This window comes from Haplochromis burtoni, unplaced genomic scaffold, assembly GCF_018398535.1.
Source record: "Haplochromis burtoni strain Fernald_Lab_line unplaced genomic scaffold, NCSU_Asbu1 Contig_46, whole genome shotgun sequence".
Lineage (NCBI taxonomy): Eukaryota > Metazoa > Chordata > Actinopteri > Cichliformes > Cichlidae > Haplochromis > Haplochromis burtoni.
The window spans coordinates 293,461-318,979 of record NW_024582407.1 but is presented as its reverse complement, the minus strand read 5'-3'; the positions used below and the strand labels follow the sequence as shown (position 1 = coordinate 318,979).

General features: G+C 38.1%; 1 protein-coding gene across 2 annotated transcripts; it reads right to left on the bottom strand.

Moving 5' to 3' along the window:
- Positions 1-137: 137 nt before the first annotated feature.
- pank1a (pantothenate kinase 1a) lies at positions 138-24,393 on the bottom strand. Of its 2 annotated transcripts, none has more exons than XM_005941293.3 (8): positions 23,455-24,393; positions 10,004-10,150; positions 9,598-9,803; positions 7,658-7,911; positions 5,776-5,952; positions 3,248-3,371; positions 1,475-1,600; positions 138-1,319 (listed from the first exon to the last, which is right to left on the bottom strand). In XM_005941293.3, exons 1-8 carry the CDS (start codon positions 23,744-23,746, stop codon positions 1,260-1,262), a joined length of 1,386 nt encoding a protein of 461 aa, XP_005941355.1. In that variant the 5' UTR covers positions 23,747-24,393; the 3' UTR covers positions 138-1,259. The 2 variants fall into 2 exon arrangements, with proteins under 2 accessions (XP_005941355.1, XP_005941356.1); XM_005941294.3 differs by lacking the exon at positions 23,455-24,393 and adding an exon at positions 22,758-23,418.
- Between the last annotated feature and the right edge of the window lie 1,126 nt (positions 24,394-25,519).

Genomic DNA, 25,519 nt, shown 5'->3' with positions numbered 1-25,519 from the left:
TCCAAACCTAAAACAGCTACCAACAGTGTCGGCACCAGAATGGTAAACAGTCTAACATGTTGGGATGACTCCTAGCTGTCTCCCCCAAACTGACACTTTACCTTTGCATCATCAGCTAACTATTTTTTATGTTGGGATTCTGAGTCTGAACATTTATTAAACTCACACTACAAATCCCCAAACAAGGCATCAGCGTGGCAGAAAAGCCAGAAAAGGATGAATGAAGCTTCCATCTTCCTGACACTGACAGAAAACAGGGAAGTTAAAGAAAAACAGAAATAAATATAAAGATCAGATCAAGTATTTCATACATCAAAAACACAAGCAGCCGAGTCAGACTGGGTCCTTAACAGTAGTTCTGGCGATGCCAATCAGAACAGAACAGAACAGAACAGAAATCAATGATGCACTGCAATCTGTTGGAAGACAACGTCTTGGTCCCGTCACCTAACACTAAACTCAGCAGGTTGAGTATGCATGCATGGCAATCTGGTGGTGCTAGTTTTGCTTACATATAGGCAGACAAAGGAGAGACAAACAAAAAGCAAAGGCCATATGCAGTAGAGCAAAATAAAGACCGTTTTTTGTTTGTTTGTTTTTTTGCTTCCCATTGGAGCTGAAGGAGGCAGGTAAAGTATGAATCTCAACAGGTTTTGGCTTCAGTGCACTCTGCAGAAACAGTAGAGCAATGGGCTACTTTTTGTGCAACAAACCGGCAACCACAGCTGCCCAAAGGTGATGTTTCCTTGAGTTGCTGGTGGTACAAATCCCTCATTCAGCAGTTAACTCTTCTGCAAAGGTATCCCATTTTAAAGAACTGTTGCACAAATTGTTTCCCGGCGCACTACTGTCCCCAGGATGTAATGCTACAGTAGCTATTCACACAAACACAATAACAAAATACACCAAAATACTTTTTGTCTCTGCTTCCTGACATAGGGCTGATTACACGAATCAGCAGACCCCATTAACGGAAACCATAAATAAAAGATTACAATATTAAACGTCTATGATAGGGGGATGATGGGAAATTTAAGAGATGAATATTAGAGGTCATTGTTATTTACAGGTGTTAAATTATTAAAAATGGCTTTTATCAGTTTCTGTGTTCTCTCTTAGTGTTCCTTTTGTGGCCTCGACGAATGGGACCTTTCAGCAGCTTCAAAAGTTGATGATGTCACAGCATTAAGACATCACGGCCTTCAAGGGCAGGTGACATCGTCTTGTCAAGAGTTGATGTTGTCCTGACAGAATTTCCTTCAGGGGTCCTCTGTTGTCTTGAGCAGCTCCATCAGTGCTCCCACAGCTCCAAAGTAACCCTGGAGCAAAAAGACAAGCACATAAATATATCTTATAGGCTTTTATCATGTAACCAACCAGTGGTTTGTTTCTGAGGGTAAATATAATGATTATAATTATTATAAACACATTAAGTAATCGCTTTAATTTAATAAAAGGACAGCCGTTTGCTTACCTCGTGTTCAAGGAAGAGAGCTCTTAGTTGGCCTTTGGACCAGTAGTCCATGGCATAAGCTAGCAGCTTGGTGGACACTGTGTTGATACGGAGGAAGTTCCCAACAAACACCACACGCTCAATTTTCTTATGAGAAAAAGAAGAAAAAAATAATTTTAGAGAAACTGAGACCCAACAAACAAGAGTTTAAACAAGTAATTCACAAATTGTTCTGATAATGAAGAAAGGTCATTTCTAAACGCTCCTGTCATCTTAGTAATGACTCATAAATAGCTACACATAAAAAATGTTAGGTTATGTTCTCTTTATCAAGAGTTCCGCCAATATACTTAATTTTTAGATCTAATATTTTTATAGGCTTTGAAAATCCTTTATTAGTGTGACACTAAAATCCTTACATATGGCCTAACAAGGAATAATGAACTGCAGAGTTCTTATTTTTCTCCGCTCTGTCCCTGGACACGGTCACCAAAGTGATACTAAATCCCAGGTCTTTCATTTGGTGAAATAAAATATTTTAAAGGTAAATGTTTCTTATGAAATTGACAGTTAATCCATGCCATGCAAATTTGATTAAAAACTGACTATAATAAAAGGCATATAATCTGCAAATATAGTAATAAAGAAAATATAAATAAAATAAAGGTTCTCTAGCACCACCACATGGTGGTGCTAGAGAACCAATAAACAAACACTGATGAAATCTGGTAGAATACCAAAGACACAAAAATCTTGAAAAACATCCTGCTGTGGTGTATGCAAGTGTGTAATTCTTCCTGAAAACTTAGCAGGGTAACTTTGTGTTTGTCGATGTAGCTTAAACAGCACAATTCTTTGCCAATATAATGGTCAAATACAGGACTAAAATCCAGTTATCAAGATTTTTGTTTATGATAAAATGCGGGTCTTAATTTTATTACCAAGTCATTTAAAAGAAACCCTCCATAACCCTATATATGCACGTTTTTCTTCGCTGCAGCTCTGCATGCAGTGATAGCCCTGTACAATGCTGCTTGATCGCCATGCCACAAGGCAACACTGTAAAGAAGCTCACAGCATGTAGAAATACTCCAGACTGATCCTTTACTTCAGCTTTAGCTGCTATGGTTTTGGTTTTTAAATTAATTTTACAGTTGCCTATTAAAACTAATAAATTGTTGTCACATAGTACGAGTAACCCCAATCCCAGAATTGTTTTATAGCTTACAGCTGGCTATTTACAAAATATTACAACATAAGTGTGAAATCTGGTGATTTTGTTTTTGCCAGCAAAAAAACCCCCAAAACATAAGCATGATTTAAAATATAAACAAATCCAGCAACCTTACCAAAAAAAACCCAAAACTTAAAATTAAGGAATATATTTGGACTTCTAAAAATGCAAAAACAAAAAAACTAAACAAAAAAAAAAGCTCCACCCCCCACCACCACGGACACACACAACAACAAAGAACTTTTCTTTTCTATTGTTAAATAGCTATAGCAAGCCATAAGATGTAACTTTTGAATGTGTTTGTAAAGAACAATTAGTTGATTTTATGTTTTTGGTAATCCTGAGTAGCCAGTAAAGAGTAGTTTAGGTGTAGGAGTGTCGATGGGTGATGCAATGACTAAATTCTGGTCTGGGTGTCTGTTTCTAAGAACTCAAAGAAACTATCTTAGAGGTTTATGAAACAGTAGATAAACTCATGCAAGTATCTGTATTACATAACCTTTATATGGCTGTTATGATTAGCTGGGTATAGTTGACTGATTCAGCGTGTGTGTGTGTACCTCGTTGACTGCACACATGCGTGCTATGGATCCTATGTTATTAGTGATGGTGACCAGAGTGGCTCTGGCCAGGTCTTCCTTACTGATGCTGTCTCGCTTCTCTTTGCTCATCATGTGACCAAAACTATAAAAGAGACCATAAAAAAACCCAACATGTAAAAGACATTTTCCTCAAAGTCTGATTAACTCTTCACATTAAAAAAACCAAACAAACAAAAAACGGAAACAAAAAAAAAGTGAACCCATAAATTATTTAAAAACCTTTTGAAGCAACTGTCACTGGGTGTGTGTGTGTGTATTTGTGTGTGTTTTTCGTTTCATTAAATCACTAAAAAGAACACCATAACAAAACACTGATTAGAACTTGATAACTGTGATTACATGTGTTTTTACAATGCTTTATGGATCAACTTTGGACCCAGAGCTGCAGGTTTACTGTATACATGGTAAATTCAGTTTAACCGGAGCACATGAGCACAGTGTGTCTCTGTGTAAAATATTTATAACTAACTGTTCATTTATTGGTATGTTTTTGCTTTTTTTTTGCAATTAAACAATGTCCACACAATTTTGGATAATTTATCCTCTTATCTCATTGTGCTAAATGAGCAATTTATGTGAGCACATAAATCAGAGCTTTTAGCTCACTCATCAAGTTCCAAGGCAATTTCATCCACTTTACACAATTAGATTATTGATTAATCAGGTGTGCATTTTAGTGAGTAAATATCAGTTTAGGTTTTCCAGCTTTTAATCAGAGACACAGATTAAGATTTACTCTAGTGTTGTATCTGCATCTACAACGTGTTTTTTCCCCATTTTATTAATCTTTTATAGTTAAAGTTAGGGCTGCTCAATATAACGATATATATCGGATGACGATATAAAAACATTGCTATCGTTTGTTTTGTGGTGTCGCAAAATAAACTGTTTACGGCAATATTTTTTCATAGTTTTGATGGTCACTGTAGTGGCTATATTAATTTCTTAAAGTTCTCTCTTTCTCCTATGTTTAATATAACCACGCTACCGATGGACAAGTGCCTGTTTTTTATGCGTTGTCGTTAACAACGACGATGGTAAAACCCTCCATGTCCGCTTATTTATTTTCCACATAAACCTTTCACAATAAAGCTCAAGATCCTGTTGAGACTTTTCAAAATAAACTGAATCACGTGAAAGAGTATGCAGAGTATTTACGGATGAGAAGCAAAAAAGAGCCATCAGGTGCTAAAAAATAAACCTTTGACTCAAACGTTAGAACAGGCTTTTCCCCGCAGCACGCCGTGTAATAAATACTCACAAAGAAAACGGCAGCTGTTACAACTTATGTCTAAAAATGTATAGTTTCATGCATCGGTTAAAACATTCGACTCCAGGTACACGACGCCCAGCTTGAAACACTTCACGCAAGTCGAGCTGCCCGAGATTCACAGAATTTTCAGAAAACTTTGAATTTTTGTGATTTATATCGTTATCGGACGATAGATGTCTTATATTGGGATATGAGATTTTGGTCATATCGCACAGCCCTAGTTACAATAACCAAATAGTATTTTAACAGTAAATAATGCAGTCCACCACAGATGCAGTGCAGCCAGCTGAAATAAGCTCCTATAACATCTCCTGTGACATCTACAAAAATTACAAGTGTTACATAAACAGTGTCATGTGAAACAGCATAACATTGTGAAAACTACAGTACACTCTTATTGCTTCCACAGAAATAAAGAGCAGACAGACTCTCCTAATCAAATGCAACAGATTAATTTTTTATAAATCATCTGCAGCTGTGATCACCTATATAAAAGCAGATGGTTTGCCAGTTTGCTGTTCTGGAGTGTTCAAGTTAGTTTTAACACACAGCCACAATATTCCTAGGAGTGGACATGCTAGAAACCTAAGAGCTACATCTCAGATTTTACAGGCCTCAGTTAGCATGTTAAAATTCACTACAATAAGAAAAAGACTGAACAAGTAGGTCAAATGTGAGGACATCCGTCTAACATTTAAAACGTGGCCCCAATTTGGACATGCAACTGGACAATGATCCCAAGCAAACAGAACACCTGAGAAATAAAACAATCAAGCTGTTGCAACGGCCCAGTCAAAGTCCAGACTTGGTGGGACAGGCCTCTTAATGTCAAGCAGATAGTCAGAGATAATGCTTACTTCAAGTTAGTGCTTCTAAAGCTGGTTCTCCAAGCTACTAAATCATGAAATGCACTTAACTAAAATGTTCAGTTTCACATGAATTCACTGGTTTTCATTGTTTTCATTTCATTGTTTTCATTATCATGTCAGAAGCGAAGACACCGGACAACCAGATAAATACAAGATGTGCATCCTGGTCAAAGTTCAGTAATACAAACCAAACACAGCTCTGTTCATTGCATCACACTGTTCTATTTATTGTCTATTTTATAGTATGTATACAAACACTCCTGGGATCAGTCTGTATTTCATTGTACCGCTAAAAAACAAAAACAAGAAGCTTTAAATATAGAAAGAAAAAAAAGAGATGTTACCTGGATGCTACAGCAGAGCCCTGTAGACCAAATCGCTCGTAGTCTCCCCCATAGATATCTTTCACCAGTTTGTCCACATTTGTAGAGTCACCTTTGCTAGCCATTTCCAAAGCCTCCTCAAACGTCTCGCAGCCAGTGAGCAGACAGCAAAGCCCCAGGAATGTACCACCTCCCAGACTGAAGGGTGTAAACAACAAATTATAGATCAAAGAAAAAGAAGGGAGAAAAATGCTACTGAAGTTTAATGAAGCAATTGAAATAGTGTGAACACTTTAACACTGACAGTACACAAAAAATGCCCATATCAACTCCAACCTTGGAACAAATGTCAAGTCCTAGGCCAACAAAATGTCTCACACATTATGCTTCAACTGTAAAATAAAGCTCATAATACAAATCTTAACACATCTATGGTTTTTATGGCTTTTGGGTGACTTGTCATTTTAGTATTCAAGATTTAGTTTACTATGTTTTTCTACTTTTATGTCTTTATTTAAACTCCATATTATTCATTTTATTTTTCTTTGTATCTTTGCATATGCTAGAGAATATTTTTAAACTGGCTATATAAATACATTCGATTAAAATATGCTACAAAATAAACACCTAGTTGGTGCCAGAATAAGTGAGGAGAAACAGAGCCAACACGAGACAGTTGTTTTGAAATAAAATACTTTATACAACATTAATGTATAAAGCCTTTGTGCCTCAACTAGCCCACACTACTCACACCCACAACAAGTGAGTTCTGTTTGATCATGTTTCTCTTCCTGGAACAGTGCAATAGATTCAGATGGAGGCTGTACACGCACACATAAACATTGATGTCACGGTGAGTAGCTGCAATAAGACACACTTGCCATTTACAGAACAAGGAAGTAAAGAATGACCAGAGGTACACTGCGACAACAGCGACTGGCCATAGTTGAAAAAATTTGTTTTTAAGGTCAAATATGATTTCACTGTATTACAGAATACTCAGGAGGCTGAGTAAATCCTAATATCATCAAAGGAAAAACTCTTTGTAGAACTCATAATGGGTAGAAGTAACTTCATTTTCTTACAAATATTTACAGTTCATTCTATGATCATATCTAGTTCTACTACTTTGTAAGTACTAAGGTACACAAGATGATAATGAATATGACTGTCGCAACTCAAGCAACTGAGTCTGGCATATCTGCCAGATCTACTAAAGCCATAAAAGTGCCACCTTCACCTTTTGCACATACTCTTGAAAAATACTTCTCATGCAGAACTTCATGTTCAAAGGACACAGATGTAGGGCTTAAGAGGAGTTCACTACAACAACAAACAGCTGTAATCCTTCTGTTGTTTATTAGGTTGGAAATCACTTGGTTGAAACAGCACCTATTTTCTATCACTGGCACTTTTTCTTCCATAAATTTTGCTTCAAACAATGAGTTTATTTCACAGCCGGGTTATAGAAACATTTTTTTAACAAGTTTGTTAATGTGAAGAATAATGTGTATATTCTATTATTGAGTGAAAAATAAAAAATAAAAATAAACACTTATCTATAGTTTATAGTTTAGTTATAGTTTATCTATATATATATAATTTTTTACTTTTCTTAAATTATTATTGGAGCTGAACTCCAATATAGTTTCTCTGTGCTTAATTAATACTTCTGTTAATAACTTATTGGTATTGTCTTCTACTGACATGGACTGTTCTACACACCATCACTTGCCTGTGACAGTAGCCACACTGCATCATTAATCTCTTGATCAGTTTTTTTTAATTATCTTAAAACTTATCTAATTTGAATTTTTAAAAATTATATTCTTATTATTATATTCTTCCACTCTGCTTATAAATATTCTGTGTGCACCATTAAAGAGGTTCCCATTCTCCTCACCTGGTACCAGTCACCCGTTTGTAGTTGTTCTCTGAGTACACAGCCAGTATGGAGACTCCTGAGCCAATGTTGACCAGCAACATAGGAAAGGGGTTGTCCAAAGTGCAGGGCTTCTTCACACAGCTCTGGGTATCTGATGGGTTCTGGAAGTAGTAGCACTCAGGGTGTCCGTTGAAGCCTACCCGATCGACAAACAGCAGACCACGAATCAAGCAGTCTAGCTCATCCAGCTTAAGCAGCTCCAGGTCAGCCATCTGCTCACAAATGTAGGAGGTTTAAAACATTGATAAGGCACTACTTTATCTGCCAAATTGTTCCTGATTATTTAAAGTAAAACATTCTTTGAAACCCTTGATTTGTCAGTTGTATAGTATTAAAATGACTTTCAAAACCTCACTGAAAATGGTCTTTAAAAATTAAATAGTTCCTTATCCAAAAGCAGACTAGACTATCAACATTCCTATAAAAGTATACAATGTGGATTACTGTAAATTGGCATGATGGTAACGGCGTAAAAATTAAGAAGAAAACTGGTTGCTTGTAGAAAATAGTAGAGCCCAAGAACTATGGGCTATGACTTTTAGAGATAAAGAAAAAAAACATGAGTGTAGACGTGAGACATTAAAATATTTTAAAACACATTGAGGTTGAATTGATGACATTTAGCACAGTTTGTGCAGTGTCAGAGATTTCACTGATCCTGCTGAAGTGCAGACATGGTCAATGAACCTAGGTAAAAAGGTACTGTGAGGGAAGGCAAGAATTTCTGAGGAAATTACATTGAAACACGATTCTTTAAACAAATGACCTAGATTTTTTGCACTTTTTGTCCCATTTATTCATCTATTAACCATTTTCTTGATTGTTTATCTAGAGTTTGAATTAACATATCAAAAATGGGCACCAAAGACAAAAAAAAAGTCCCCTTCTGAAACCCTATATGCCACAAACTGATATTGACCTCCCTAGAAATGTAAATTCCCTTTGCTTGTTCTGTACAGGTGGTTACTCCTGTGTATTTCCAGCTACTTTTTCACTGCAACTTTTGAATGGATCAGTGAGAGACTAAAAGTCACCTCAATATAAGAAATAATCAAAACCTCAATAAAAGTAGTCACGACTACCAGCAAACTCCTGGAGAGAGACTGCTGAAACTATCAGAATGGACAAAGATGTAGAAAAACTTGAGGGGCAAAGACGACTGCCTTAACCTCCTAAGACCCGAACTCTTTCATGGCATGCATTTTCAATTTCTCTTTGCTATTTGGGCTGATTGGGACCTGATGAATGTAAAAACAAAGAATTACCTGATTTTTTCTTTTTAACCTGATTTTTGTTTCTAAGAAAAATGAGATCCACATAAGAGGACATTCGTTTTAAATTTTGATAGAACAGTGGCAGTATAATGTCCTCGTAAGTGGATATCAGGCCCTTGTAGAGCAAAATTTAGTATTTTGGTCTTGACAACCAAAAATGTGACGTTCACATATGTGGACGCCAGGTCCTAGGAGGTTAAAAAAACAACAACAAATACTGTAAAATACTAGGACATGACCAAAATGTAATTAACACTTATTGCACCACGCAAAGTATGAATCCTTGCAATAGTGCTGGTTGCTTGCATTGGTTACGTCGTGGGCTGTATAAAGAGTCACTGCACAAAACTTTAAATCTGCCGTTATTTGCAAAGGTTAACCACCGTGAAGTAATCTGTATATTTGAATTGACACAGATTTTCAGACATGAAGGATTTGTGTCTCCTCCCAATCTTGCACTGGGGAACTTTAACATGTTAGGCGAATGTGGTAACCACTACACCACATATCTATTTTCAATCAACTAAGTATTTGATTAATCAACTATTCACTGTAATTATGTCACAATGTTTAATCAGTACCACTGATACTGAGATGTTATCTCTGTATATACTGCACACTCACCATTCTGAACTCATTCTCAAACTTGTAAGCCCCGCCTCCAGTGGCACAGAGTGTTGTGTGCAAGCTAGAGAAGTTCTTATCCCGTCCCATCTGAATAAAGCGGGGCATGGCCTGTGTTGGGAAGCGAATGAAGTGCAGGTTTCCTGTCCTGCCGCACATGGTCAGATTCCTCAGCTCCAGGTGAACGTCACGGACACCTGTTTTACCTGAATAAGGAAAGAATAATTTTACCATATGGTATTGCCTCCTGATTTGTGTTATGCTTTTAATTTCTTTTGAACACTCAAGTGACCCAAAAGCTGAATTTGAAGCTGATAACAAAATTCATCTCATAAATTGTAAAACTGTAAAATATATCAGTGAGAGATACCTACGTATATCCATCTGCATGTGTAAATAGTCATACCATAGGCAACGTTTGAGGTGAGGTAGCGGCGGATTGACTTGAGGTTTTCCACTTCCTCCTGTTCTTCCTCTGCAGTTATATCGACTGGCTCAAAGTACACCAACTTGACCAAAGTCCCACCAATGTCCATACCAAACCAGGGGAAGGCTAGAGAAGGTAATGGAAAAGACAAGTAAACTGTTACTTTAAAAAGGAAAACAAGACATTATGCAGACATTTTTGCATAACATATTGAATTCTGGTTGTTATGCTAATAAAAAATAAATACAGGCCTATTTCCTTTGCAAATGATAAGGACATACCCCTGAACCATGATGTGCTCTAGACCAAAGCTGCATGAAATAAGCACCAGAGACTCAGAGTAATAATCCTTAATAGAAATCTATGGAAGAACTCAATAACGGCAAGGCATTTATCCCCCAATCCCTTTGCCAAAAGCCAATTAAAAGCTAAAGCAGGAAACATATGATACAACTGTGTTGCTGCACAGATACATGCAGTTGTGAATCATAACACTTTCAACTGTGATGTGACAGGCACATCTGCTCATTATTATCCAAGTCTATGGATATCATAATAAAGGAATGAATAAAGGAAATGAAGAAAATTCCAGTAATTCTATCAATGGAGTTTATTACTAATGTCTCCCCGTTCATTTAGATAGGAGTTGCAAAATAACTGCCCAAAGGCAGTTACGATGTCCAAATTGCCAAGACAGTAATCTTGCTTCCAGGATGGTTTTAGTAGGAACACTGTACATCGAATGCTGCAAAAAAACAACAACACTCGAGCGAGGGGAAACAATCTGGACTTGATATTTTTGGGTAGAACACTGAGTTCAGCACAAAAAAATGAAAATCTTCCAGCACCACTGGCTAGGAAAAAAAGCTACCACAGCACAACAAGATTGCCATAGAAACAGTTACCACTCCCCATCATCTCCTGTTCGCTCGGTATCTCATACACTGTTCAGCCTCCTATTTTCTCTTTCCCTTAGCTTCTCCTCTCCTCTCCACCTCTCAGCCTTTATCACAGTCTCATACACACCATCCATCTTCCTTTCTAGACCTTTCCCACTTCCTCCCCTCCTCCATCTCCATCAGCATTCTCTCATTTGGAGTTTCTTGCCTTTCACCACACATTTTTCCTTTTTGTCTTTTCAGCTTTTTATTTTAGTGAACACCATCTTCTTCCAGCTTCATTCTCTTCCACTCCTCCTTATAGCTTTCCCTTGTTTCTCATCTGTCAGTCACTTTAATTAAATTAACATTTACATGGCCAGGATGACATAAGTGATACTGCAGGATGTTTTTAATTCACCACAAAGCAACGGATATTTGCCTCCAAAAACAATACATCAAATTGTATTCTTATTGATTTTTTTCAAGACATACAAAATGTATTTCTATTTTTAGAAGCTAACTGCATTGGCACTTCAGCAAAGAGAAAAGTTCTGGTTGAAATTTTGGTAAGAATGGTTTGATAACAAAATGAGGTTACACAAAGCTAAATGAGAGGAAAAACACTCGGCATACCTCAAGTTTAGTTTTAAGGTTTTGCTGCGCTGTAGAGAGGCAAGACAAATATGAAAAGGAAGGTTTCGCAGTTCGCACATGACATTTAATACTGGCTGTATCATTTAGTGTGTAGTTGGGAACAATGGAAACCATGTGCTAGTGTTCAAGACAACCATGCTCACTTAAACTGTGTTGCTGTGGAAGGCAGCATTGAACAAAAGAATGTGTTGAAGCCAACCATTTAGTACATAACTGGTAAACAGCACACTGAGACAATATATAATGTCTTTCACATGTAAAAATATCCTACAGAAACACAGATGACAAATGAAGCATGCTTCTATAACCCCTCGGCTGATCAGTTTATTATGAGATGTATGACCCAAACACTGACACTTGTGATGTGTCCTTACTTTATACATCAGCTTGATTTCCATTCTGAGCAATATATATTTCCCTGTAAATATAGAATAAGCAATTCAAGACTCCAGGCGTATAAACTTGGATTTAGTTCACTGAATACTGTTAGATGCTAAGAACACATTTTATTTTAAACCTACAATGAGAGTAAATGTTGATCAGTAAGCTTCTCTACTGAAGCAGCTACCTCTGAATAGAAGTTCAGCATATGATTAATCACTTAACTGTAAAAAGAGTGTGTCCCTGCAGTCATCAGTTTCCTATCAATTTCAAAAACTCTCAATAAAAACACAAAGAATAAATAGTAAATACAACATTCATAAATAATTCATTAATTAACTGTTTCAAATCCAAGTAAATCAGACTTAGAACATTGATATATTTGACTCTTTAGCTTCATGACAGTAGTAAACACTGAACTAATTTACCACCATTTGGACTTAAAAAGGTCAGCACGTGACTGTTCACTGCCCTCTCTGCGCCTTTACTGTGGCCCTTGCATGATGATCAAAGTGACTATTTCACAACTGACCAGTGAAGGGAACAGACTGAATGTCTGGCTTACTGAGGCAAAGTCCACTTTCAGCTAAGCTGAGGATTCCACTTCAGAGGATGATCACTTGTAAACACATACTTTATGATTTGTTAGCAATTAGTGTTAGCAACACAAGCATATGCACATGTGACCCTTGATCTAATGTTTATGGTAAATTATGTCAAACTGACATACTATACAGACAAAAGTATTGGGCCAAATGTCTTAATCTTTGAATTCAGGTGTTTTAAATCCACAGGTTTTATACACAGGTGTATAAAATTAGGCACCTAACAACGTAGTCTGCCTTTAAAAATGTTTGAGAAAGAATGTGTCGTTCTAAAGAGCTCACTGAATTCGAGTGTGGTACTGTAACAGGATGCCAAGATTGCAAAAACTAAGTTTGCTGCATGTCTTCCCTTGTAAAAATTCCACAATCAACTGTAAGTGGTATTATTGCAAAGTGCTAGGGTTTAGGAACCACAGCAACTCAGCCACAAAATGGCAGACCATAAAGACTTACAGAACAGGGTTGCTGTGAGCTGAGGATCTTAGTGTGTAAAAGTCACGAGTGCTCTGCTGACTCAATAACTACAGGGTTCCAAACCACCCTCTCAGAGTAAACATCAGCACAAAAACTGTGCACCAAGACTTCGTGGAATGGTTTTGGCCAAGCAGATCCTGTAGGGGGATGTGTCCTTATACGATACTGTTTACGGTTTGTCAGAAAAGTGAATGCGCAACAGTAACTTCAGTATTAATCTCTTTAGTATAACATCTCACTTTTGGTGAAACTACGTCACAGTCTCCACTTTTACACCTACTAAAATCTACTTTCTTTTGAACACATAAAGGATAGGCTTTGTAAATGATATACCACTAATATTGCTTTTAATGTCAGCAAACTGTCATAACCAAAGGTTACTCAGGTTTCACATTATTTTTAATATCTATAAAATGATTTGCACAGAACAATGTAAACTCGTGCAATACTTTTACACCTTTGTCTATTGAAAACTGAGCTAACTAATAGGAACCAAAACCAACTCTATGACTTTTAGCCCTGTTAAGGTTATCTGTTGATAACCCAACGCTACACCTGCTCCAACTCCACTACAGTGGCTAATGCCTTTCAGTCACCCACCACATTGTCTAGTGCACTTTTTTGCCACTGTGCCCTCTTACCCAGTGACCTTCTCTCATGTCTGTAAATAAGAACTGACAGACATTGATTTTCCAATGCCTGCTGTGGAAATCTCACCTGCTAGATTTTTAACTCAAACATTCCTCTTGTTGAGTGTGACACTAATGATTCTTAGATTCATTACTATCATTTTATCCTGCCAAACAAAGAGAATTTTTTTTTCTTTTTCTGGTTTTTTAATAAAGGAAATACATGCTTATAATAGAGACAGCAGCTCTCACCACTGAGATCAAGATTAATGGTTTAAAAGAGAAAGTAAAATTGCACAAGTATTATGGATTGTTACTAGCATTTCTGCCTTCCACCTTCGAAGAAATGAACCCACTCTGACAAAATGAAAGGCAACACTGCAAGCAAAAGGAACAAAAGCCAGCCAGCCAGGGTAGATGACAGGGTCTGTCTCAAGTGACAGTCATGTTTTTCTCCATAATCCCAGCCAAAAAACAAACTCACAAGCAGTACATGACATTATTCAAATTCAGAATTTAAATTTATACAAACAAACATATTTATTTAACATTACACTGTAAAAATCATGAATTCCTCCCTGAGACAAACATAAATAATCTAAGGATTTTAATTTTATCAATTTTGAGCTGCTTGGAGACTCTAACTATGTTAACATCACTGCTGTGACTTTTTAATGATCTGTGTGAAAACTACAAACTTCTTGTTTCCCTTTTTAGGGTTTTATGTTGTCATTGTGGAAATTCTTTAAGCTACATTTAAGCCACAATAATAATGTTAGTAAGGAAGATGTCAGTTATGGTTCAGATGGTACAGCAGAGTGTCCACTAATTGCAAGCTTGGTGTTTCAAGCTCCAGCCCCTTCTGCTGATGTCATATGTCCGGAACCTGAAGCACTGAAATTGCTTGGCCCATTACATGGGCAGCCAAGTATCAGGCACAGCGCCTGCAACACTGGTGTTTGCCTTGAACAAGAGGCAAAAATCACAAATACATTGTAAGAGAAAACTGTAACCCTGTTTTGAAGCCTGTTGGCGATAATGTACAAAATGTAATGCCAAAATGTAATAATTGAAAATGACTTTGTCATTAAGACAAGATATTAAATGTTGAAAATGAGAAGTTGTGGCTTCCATTTGATTACATGATACTGCATTGCATTTATTTAACAAAACTAACTATTTGGGAACTGATTTGACCAATTTTTTTTCTTAATAAAGGATATGAGCTGCTCAGCAGTTCAGTTATACTTTTCATTTTGTAATGCTTTCAATAAGTGACAGGTCTACATTTCCAGCCGCAGTCTTTTATGAAAGATCCATGCTGTTGTATTACATGGAGAATTTAGTGTGGCATTATTCTTCTAAATAAGCCCTTTCTTGAAGAAGACACTGTTCCATAAAATATTTACATATTGTTCAGCATTAATGAAGCCTTCACAAATGTGCAAATTATCCGTACTATATGACGCCTCATTCAGTCATAAGTACTAGCTTTTCAACTTCAAGCTGATCACAAGTAGGAAAGGTCCCTCTACCCCTGGCCCAAAAAACACAGCATCCATGATTTTTTTTTTTAAAAAAAGCAAAAAAAATAAATCCCTTTTTAATTTGACAGACCACCCGGACAGTTTCCATACCACCTCAGTCTATCATAAATGTACTCAATCTTAGAGAGGATAAAAATTAAAAATTAAGCTTTACAGTTCTTCTGAGGTTGTGTCTAAAAGTGGGCTTTTAGGGCTTAGTGGACAGGGGAAAAAGAGGAAAGAGCAACAAAGGGACCTCTTTGGATTTCAATGAGGGATGCTACATTTTATTCAACAAGGCCACTACATCAATGGGAAACAGAACTAATAGAGCACAGGTAGTCATCAATCACCATCAATTTTGTGTGTGGAAATCAGAGGCTAAAAAGACTGTAAATCCAAAGTTTGGGGACAATAGATAGCAGAGATTAAAGTTGTTAGTAAATGCATTAAGGTTTGTAAAGCCCCTCTTGTTTTACCATTTCTCTTTGTTACTTTTGTGTTCTTTCAGTAACCTTTTGCACTGCCTATTTGACTTGGACTTCTTAAAAGAAGAGACCTGGTATGTCTTCAGGAACTTTGTAACTAAATAAAGCATAAATAAAAAATAAAGAATATCAAAGAGATATAAAGTTAACTAAACGCAAAAAATACTGTTTATACAAATGCTCCCTTCTGCTTGGCACAATAGGTCAAGACAGACTACCACCAACTTTTTCTAACATGTTAACATTGGCTGTGTTGGGACAAAGTTTCCACTTCATGAAAAATGCATTTCCTGACTGATATGTCACCGTTTTGTCCTGAGGGTGTCTTTATCTCCAACTTGCGAGGATGCTTTCCTGGGAGAGATGTTATTAGCAAATAGGGCTGGGCCATATCATACCTTTCACGGTAATACCGGTATGGGGGGGAGTGGATGTTTGTGTCTGTGTGTGCCTGTATGTCTGTGTCTATATGTCAGGTTGGGTATCAGACACCACCTCTCTGGGGACACCTCAGGCCCTCCAAGGTTTGGAGGCCTATCTCCACCCACCACCACTTCCCCTGCCGGTGGCGGACTCCCTCAGGTGTCGGTGCGTTGGTGGTTCTTTGTGTCTGGGGGTGGGCGTCCAGGTACACACCGGCTCACTCCTTGGCGGCCGCTTATCGGGGCCTGGAGCCTGGGGCTCGCTCGGGCCCCTTCGGAGGTGGGGTGCCCCCGGCCTCTCGGCCTGGGGCTCGGTCACTCAGGCACAGCTGGCGGCCGGCGGAGCTCATGGGCGCGTCACTGCAACTCCCCCTGGCTTCTGCTCCGCGGCTGCTGAGGACTCTCCTCAGCTCTTTCTGGGACAGTGGCGCGGCTGCCCCTCTGTTGGTCTTCCTTGGTCTCTTGTGTTCTGGGGGCCTCTGGATGTCTGGAGTTTTGATCTCCTCCATACCTGCTTCACACCCTGGAGGACGGGGCTGTGGCCCCCCCACACTCCCTAGCAGATCGTTACATGGAGAAACCTTTGGAATACAAGCGCGCTGATCCACACAGGTATGCACACGGGTGTTCACTGCTCGTAGACCCAAATTACACCTTTCTTGGCTGCTACTTCGAAGCACATCTGTCCTGCGTGCTGCACAACAACATTGAATATTTAGTATTTACTGCTGTTTACACTTAGCTAGATTAATGCGATGGTGTTGTGTTTAGTATGTTGCTTTGTTTTTGTTTTTTTTGTCTTTTTTGCTTGTTTTCTATTCCTCTCTCAACAGGTGATCCAGGAGATTTTTATTTCTTTTCTCCCCCCCTTTCTCACTGTCCCTCTCCCCTTCTGTTTTCCCTTTCCTTCCTCTTTCTTTCTCCCTTTCCTATCCCTCACTCATGTCTGTCCCGTCTGTAACATCTGAAAATAAAATATAATAAATAATAAAAACAAAGATCGACCAAATGGACCAATACGGCAATGCCACGATGATCCATTTGGCAAAGTAAATCCATTGGGTATCCTTGTTGGTCTTCAGACAACAATTCTGATGGCTAAAGAACCAAATGGGACAGGCAGAAAAAAAAAAAAAAAAAAAAAGAAAAATACCGGTATAATGTTGGGCAACGATAAGAAAATGAAATCTCGCGATAGAATATGGGTAAAACGCGCATGCACAGTGCCTTTGTTTTCATACGCACATGGCGGAAAAAGCATGGCGGTGACCGAGAATGAGAAGGGCGAAAGCGGAACGTTGAATGAAACACACGAATCAGAATTGGTTTGTAAAAATGCTGCAACTTCAGTGGTGTGGCACTGGTTTGGCTTTCGTCCGTCAGATACACAACAAAGCACTATTTTTGGTAGAGCATGCTAGCGGGCCGTCGTTATTGCCGTGTTTTTTGGAAAATACGGCACACTTAAAATCAATCCTTTGATTTTTTCTGAAACTCGACAGAGCCCCTTATAATCCGGTGTGCCTTATGTATGAATTCTGGTTGTGTTTACTGACCTCGAAACGATTTTATGTGGTACACGGCACTCAAAAATCTGTCAAATATTTTAGTACGACTTTGCTAAGCTACGAACCCGCACCACTTGATGGATTGTCGGAGCATTACGGCTACCGTAGGCAGGCCAATTTCCACTGGAAATGCCTTTTGGTTAAACTGTCAGCAAGGAATTTGCATTTGCACTGTTAAATTTTTATATAACTTTAATGCACATAAAAAACAGCTGCTTGTTTAAGTTGTGGAGTTGTAAAGTATTTTGTCTAGTGTCAATTATATCATCAGTTATATAGTTATCGCAAATTTTCAAATGTATATCGTGATAAATATTTTTGGTCATATCGCCCTGCTCTATTAGCAAATATGAATATATAGCCTAGTCATTTGAGTACTATTTTTGTTATTGTTGAATTTCATGGACATGCCTGTGATAGACTGGCAGTCTGTCCAGGTTGTACCCTGCCCCCTCACACTATGATAGATGAGATAGGCTCCAGCACCACCAGAACCCTGAATTTGATAAGTTGAAGAAAATGGATGGTTGAGTGGATGGATTTCATTACATACTGAAACTTGATTCACTGCAAGGCAAATAGGAAAACTACTGTTAGCTGTTTCCATCACTCTTTTACTATTATGTAGAAAGTTATTTAAGGTATCCAAAGCATTTAAATCTCTTTAGCAATTTCAGGGTCATCAAAAAAACAAGTAGTCAGGAACACCTGACTTATTCAAGGCTTCAAAGAGCATACAGAGCCATATAACACAAACACACTTTGCCCACCAAAGAGCAAGGTTGGGGCATGAAGACTGATTTGTGTAGATGTAGGTAAAAGGTCCTTGGCCTAACAAACACCGATATTGCACTGCATGTCCCCATGACATACACAGATTTCATACACAGATTTCACATACACACACACTAAAATAAGGTTAGGGAAAATATTCTAAAACACTTCTTCAGTAAAGACTCAGAGAAGAGAAACACACAGAACTTCTTGCTAGCAAGGGCAGCCTCCAGACTGAGAGACTCGCGCTGAGCTTTGCCCTGGTCTTTATTTATACTTCAGTGGTGTGTGTGTGTGTGAGTGAGTGGTGTGTGTGTGTGTGTGTGTGTGTGTGTGTGTGTGTGTGTGTGTGTGTGTGTGTGTGTGTGTGTGTGTGTGTGTGTGTCCTGCTGATCAAAGGGTCATAAAAGCACAAAAGGTACATCCTTGGTCAGGAAAGGGTAGTCTCCCCCTCACCCTAAATACAATTTTCCATTGACACATACATATAACATTTCTCATTGCTTCACCTTTAAGCTCAGGTTTCAAAGAAGGGTTTGGTGTTTGTATGTGTGTGGAAGCAAATTATGTAAAAAGAAGAGGGAATGACACAAAAGTATTGCTTTTGCCCTGCATGACAAAAATGAGTGAGAGAGACTAAAAAGGTACACTATTGCATACCCTAGACAATATATTTACTGTTAGTAATGACAGGGCATTACTTCAGGTCACAGATTACATCTTTTTTCATTTAAAAGATTTTAACACGTTACAATGCTAACCAGAGGTTGCCTTTTTTATATTCTGGGATGATGTAAACAGCCGTACGACGATAATAAGGATGTTTTGTTCTGGATATTCTAAAGTCTTAAGATTAAGAGTTTCACCATTATCTTCATCTCTTTTTGCATCCACTTTACTTTTACTATTACCTATTACCTACATATTATTATAGTTACAATTAGAGAAGTACCGCCATCACCTTCACTGTTACTGCTAACACTTAATTACATCCATCATTTCTCACACTTGAACTTTACTTAGATGTGTATTTTTATATCCAATACAACAACACAATCAATTTATTACTGAGAAATTTTTGTCATTATTTGAAGCATCATCTGCTGTTACCACATAGTCTGGTCCGTCTGGTTTCATGTTTCCTCATGGGCAGGCTGGCCTTGAGTCTGTCTTACCTCAATAAACAAAAGCCTGAGTATTTTTTTGTTATGTTCTCAACAAAAATGTATGTTAAAAATCTCATGGTTGACCACCAAATTTTTTTAAATAAGAGAAAAATCCTGGATTTAAATCTCAAGTATTCCCTTGTTCCAGATTCTGTACTGTAAGTATCAATTTGTGATATCACAGGAAATTACGTTTTTCATTGCAGACTATTCTTTGTGCAATTTATTTTGTATACCACAAATATAAAATACACACACACACACACACCCTGGAAACAACTTATTTCTATTTTAAACCAGCTGCAGACCACTTTCTAACTGTATGTTGTTGATGGAGGCAGTGTACAAATTATGTGGTACAACCGGTCTGTGGGCTACTCTTCCTTGAGCTGTTGCTGGTGTCAGCCAGCCAAAGAGAAGAGTAAAGTAATAGCATAAAAGAGCTGAAGTGAGGCCAAGTGCAGCCACTGTGTGTAATTTTCATACCTAATGTTTTTTATATTATATCTCTTTTTTTCCCTCACTTGTCCCATTCCTGTCAAACACCATTCTCTATTCTGGAACACTTGTCAACCAATCCGCTTTCAACCACTGCACAACATCATCAAAAACCAGCAATTTGCAGTTGGGATTTTGGGGGACTGCATGGGAGCAAGTTTTCATTGGGTGAAAACCCCTTCAAGTGCGCTGGGACAATGGGGACATATATAGGCAAATAGCACTTTTCTACTCTTTAGAAATGGAAATCAGAAGACTTGTAGGACTCCACATAGTTTCAGCGTGGAGGAGAAGTTTCAGTCTGGAAAAGAAGTTTTGGTTGGTTTTTGGGTTTCATAGGTCAAGCACTTCCCATCATCTGAATTTACATTATCTCTGAAACACCTTCCCAAATTTCCTAAACGTTTACTGAAACTCGTCATCATGTCTTAGTCACAATCCATTAAATAAGGCAATAGTAGAACACTGACTGAACCTGTGGCATACCTGGATGAACCTGTATCTCTTTATCACTGCAACTATGTTACTAAATTATGCTCAGGTTGAACAGGCTGACTCAAATGAGATTGAAACTGGGTATGACACTGTTACTTTTTCTGTCTGTCTGTTTGTTTCTGACATTAAATGAAAAAGTCACAACCTGAATATATCCAAAGACTATCAAGGGTTTCACTTGTGAGAATGCTTTTGAGACACTTCTATATATAAGATATATATGTTTTCTGTTACTAAAGTGGCAAAAATAAAATAAAAATGACAATTAGTACACCCTTAATTAACTCATTCACTGCCAGCCATTGGCAGTGAATGAGTTAAACCCATTGACTCATTCACTGCAATTGACGGCTATAGACATCAATGGCAGTGAATGAGTTAAGGGACATACACACAAATGCCAAAACAGTTTCAGGAAAACTTTGGTATGAGATCCTCACACTAATTTAACTAAGCTTAAAACATATTAAATTCAATTTTATTGAATTGCCAATTCACAATAAAAGTCACCTCAAGGTGCTTTACAGTGTAAACCCTACAATAATACAGAGGAAACCCCCAACAATCAGATGGCCTTCTGAGTAAGCACTTGGTGACAGTGGGAAGGAAAACCTCACTTTTAATAGAAAGAATTCTCCAGTAGAACTGGGCTCAGGGAGGGACAACTATCTGTCACACCTGGTTGGGGTGAGAGCAACAGTGCACTTCAGTAATGGATGTAATTACTGTATATTTGTACTGTATTGAAACATTGTCTTCAACTTATATAACTTATACAAATACCTCTTTATGCCTGTTTGAAAAAACAGGATAAAATCGTATGTGCTGGTTTAAAACTAAAAGGTCAAACTGAAACATTAACTAATATAAAACTGTGAAGACAAGTTTCTGCTTTGTTGTTAACTGCATGTGCTAACTGCTGCCAAGTTGCTTTTGGTGCAAATAAAGGGTACTACAGGCAGTGTTACCCAAAAGTAACCCCAACCTTAAACCACTTCAAAAATCACACCCCCGAGGGAAACACATTCCAGGTTCAGCCCTCACTGAAGAAAAGCTTAGAAAGTTATCCGTTTGACAGAATGGCTGGCCTGCATCCAAGGATAACTCAACCATTAAGCAGAGCAGCTCTGACCGGACATTTCAAAGTTTACAGATGAAATAGTCCTTAATGTTGTAATCCGGGCTAATTCTGGTGTAGGTTCTTCTTTCCAGTGGCACCACTTCTCTTATGACTTATGCACCAGTTATCACAGAAAGCCAGATCAAGATGTGAAATATAAAAAGTATGTTATATTATTCTACAGTAACATTTTATCATGGTCATTTTCAGAATTTCTGATTATTTTTTCTCATATCACTCACAGATACAAACCTCAATACATACTATACATCTGCAGGGGTACATCTAACCAAAAGAAGTTATTCTGTCTTATCTTTTTGAACTTGATTTTTCATCCTACAGAATAACAACTGATAATATTTATTCTCTGATAAGTCGTTCAAACAGATTGCAATGTCATTCTATAATAATAAAAACTTTTTGTTGATTTCTGTCCATCAGTGAGTAAAGTGTAGCAGTACTATAAAAATATTGTGACAAAGTAACAATGAAAGAACTTTAAATATCAGAGCATAATTAAATATATTTCAATACTCACATCACTTTTTAAAAAGATTGCAATGCATTAGAACAACATGTAACAGTTTTCTTAGTAAGCAAACAAAACCAAGCACTTATTAAAAATATGTGTACATATAGTGTATTTGAGATCTCATAAGGGAGGAGATTAATATAGAACAAGCTTGTAACAGGTTAAAGTGACAAAAAATCCACTGAAAACCAAGAATTATGTCATCAGCCTTTGTCTCTCCCAAATAGTCTCTAACAGACTCACGCAATGCTGTCATGCTTACTTATAAACAAAGGCATTCAAAAGTCCATGTGGTCACTCCGCAAGCATCTCCACAGAGAAGTAACGAGATTTACCATGACAGCCACACTCAGCCATAACAAACCCAGTGGCTTTCACTGAATGCTTAAGTATGGCTGGGAATCAGCTGTGCACGACAGCATTACTGACTGCTATGTCCATGTAATTAAGAGTAATTCTACATATATTGTAATGCCTAGATATCCTCAGTACCAACAAATAAAATTAAACTAAAACTTACCAGGCTTCTTCTCATTTATGAGTTTCATAATGGTGTAATATATCGTCTCACGGTGTGAACAAAATAATAATAACAACTGAAAAACGTTAAAAACTGTATCTCCGCAGAAAGTCTTCAGTCCCGGAGATCAGAAAATACTTAGCTCGTTGAATAAAACGAGACTTTCACACATTCTCTGTTAAAACTTCCAACTTTACCCGGATGAACCTACTCCCATCATCAGAACATACTCGGTAAATAATGGGGCGGGACTGCTGCTCATTCGCCCTGACTCTTGTAGACAAGAGTCCAGTGCTTATTGGCTGCGGTAAACCAGGCCCACTTATCAGGAGCTTTTTCACCACCAGAAACCGACCAATCACAGCGTTCCAAATGCAACCTGAGGGTTCATTAAAAACAAAAGGGGGTCTCCCTGGCGACGGCAGGGCTTGAAGATTGGACAGAACAATTCGAAACGCATTCTGATCGGACACCAGTATGATCTGAAGCAGATAACACAGTTATAATAAATTATTAATCGTTAACAATGAGGCAGAACTCGCGCTGAGTGACAGCGTTTCCATTCCTGTCATTGCAACACTGCACGATTGTGCAAACACCGGCCGGTTGGTATTGCATTTACCCGGCTCATGTTTGGCACAAATGACAGCAGATACAGAAAAATCATGTCAGAACGAAAAAAAAAAAATCAACTTACGGGGTCTGTGTTTTCTCACCGACTCGGTCCTCCTCCGTAGTCTGCACCTCTTGGCCGGGGACCCGTTGCACTCTGCATCATCCCCGCGGTGCAGATGATGCATGTTTTCAAAAGTGCCGCTGCCGCTGGGTACGGTGCTTGAGCCGAATGCATTGCTGCTGCTGCTGCTGCAACAGCTGCCGTTAGTGGCCACCATGACATGACTGTGAAAAACCTTCTGGCTCTGCCCATTGTTAACATGAAAGGGTCCCGAAGCTCCTTTCTTATCCACCATTGACTTGGCTTTATCCATGGCAGCAGCTACCCTAGCCGAACGTAGCTTAGCATCTGTGAGGGAAACAAAACGTAGGAGCCCCAGCCGCTAGCAGTGTCTATCCCGGCTACTTTAGCTTAGCCAGCTAATACTAGCCCGTCTTCCAACGTAATGAGGCAGTCTAGCGACCAGCTAGCGTCTAAATATAACGTATTTTAATCTAAAGTATGTGGCTAAATTGTGTCGTATATTTTACTATAATGTCCGTAAAAACAAAACTGCGAACAGCCGCTAAAATACAGTGTTTCCCTTGAGGTCACTCGCGGTCATTTCCCTAAACTGAGATCCTGGCAGGCAGCAGCAGCCGGCGCGCGCGTGTGTGTCGGTGGACTGCTACGTCACATCAGCTCCTCCAGTCAAGGCCTGAACCTGTTCACCTCCTCTAACCGGTTTCCTCTGCTTTTTGCAGGAGATGCACCGCAATTCTTCGCTTTAACACAGAGACATGCAAGAATGGACTCATTCCCCGTCGCCTTCGATGCAACAATGAACTGCGGCCGCTCCCTGCTGGCTTACTCTTCACTAAAGTCTACAGTACCACTCCGTGCAGCGGTGGGCGCTTTATTTATAAGCGTCGCCGTTGGCCGTCATCCTCATTCCCCGTAGTCCTCTCCACGCGTGATGCGCGCACAAAGCTGCCAGTCAATGTATCAGTCATGAAAATGAACCGTAGTGACCCTGAAGTTGCATGCAAAAAAACGCACATCCAACTGAAAAATCTGTCTTTTGAGCAGTGTTTTTTGTTTGTTTATTTGTTTGTTTATTTTTTGCTGCAGAATAATTTAAAATCAGTATCTGATATTTTTTATTCTTATGCCCCTCTTATAATCCATTTCCTACAAACTTTATTAAAAAAATAATCTATAATAAATAGCCAGAAAAAAATCATTTACGTAAGACATTGGGGCAAAGAGAAAACAATGGACAGAACATTATATAATGAGCACGGTTCAGATAAGATACAAAGGTCAAACAGCAATATCAGCTTGAAAAAAGAAACTACAGACTAGAGCAACTAATACGGACGGCAAACCAGAAAGACGGTTTGTAAAGGTCTTAAAAGAAATGCATAAAATATCCCATTACAGACACATCACCACAAACTGATATCATTACGTGATAAATACAATGAAAGGTTTAAAATACATAAATAAAATATGCTACAATTGGACTCCCCATAATTTTAGAAGCCATACACAGAGAACAGTCTCAGTCACGTGTATATATTGATACAAGTTATAGCAGTCCCTCTTTCACTCTTTGAAATACTATAGTTACACTATAATTGAGACCACCATGCCACAATAAACAAGCATATCTCAAAATTCCCATTATGTGGCCAGCTAGTTTAAGATAAAGCCAAACTATCTTACCCCCCCCCAAATTGATGGAGTCTTGTACTGCTGCCATCTTCTGGTTAAATGGTGCTTTGGTTATACTGAGCTTACAATGATTAATTAAAACGAAACAAATTATAATAACCAAAAAGAAGAAAACTAACGCCAAAAATACAAACTAACGTAAAATTACACATTTGTAAACAACAAAAGCAAAAATAAAATGAGCAAACCCACTGTTGAAACTACAAGTGACATAATGTAACATGGACTGATATGGACCAAAAACAAAAGGAAACAAACAAAAAAACACCATATACCATGCAGTAACTGTTAGGTATATTATTTTACTGGCTGCATCATATTGTTGTAGTATAGGTTTAAAAGACATCCGGGTAAACAAGACTTGGTAGGA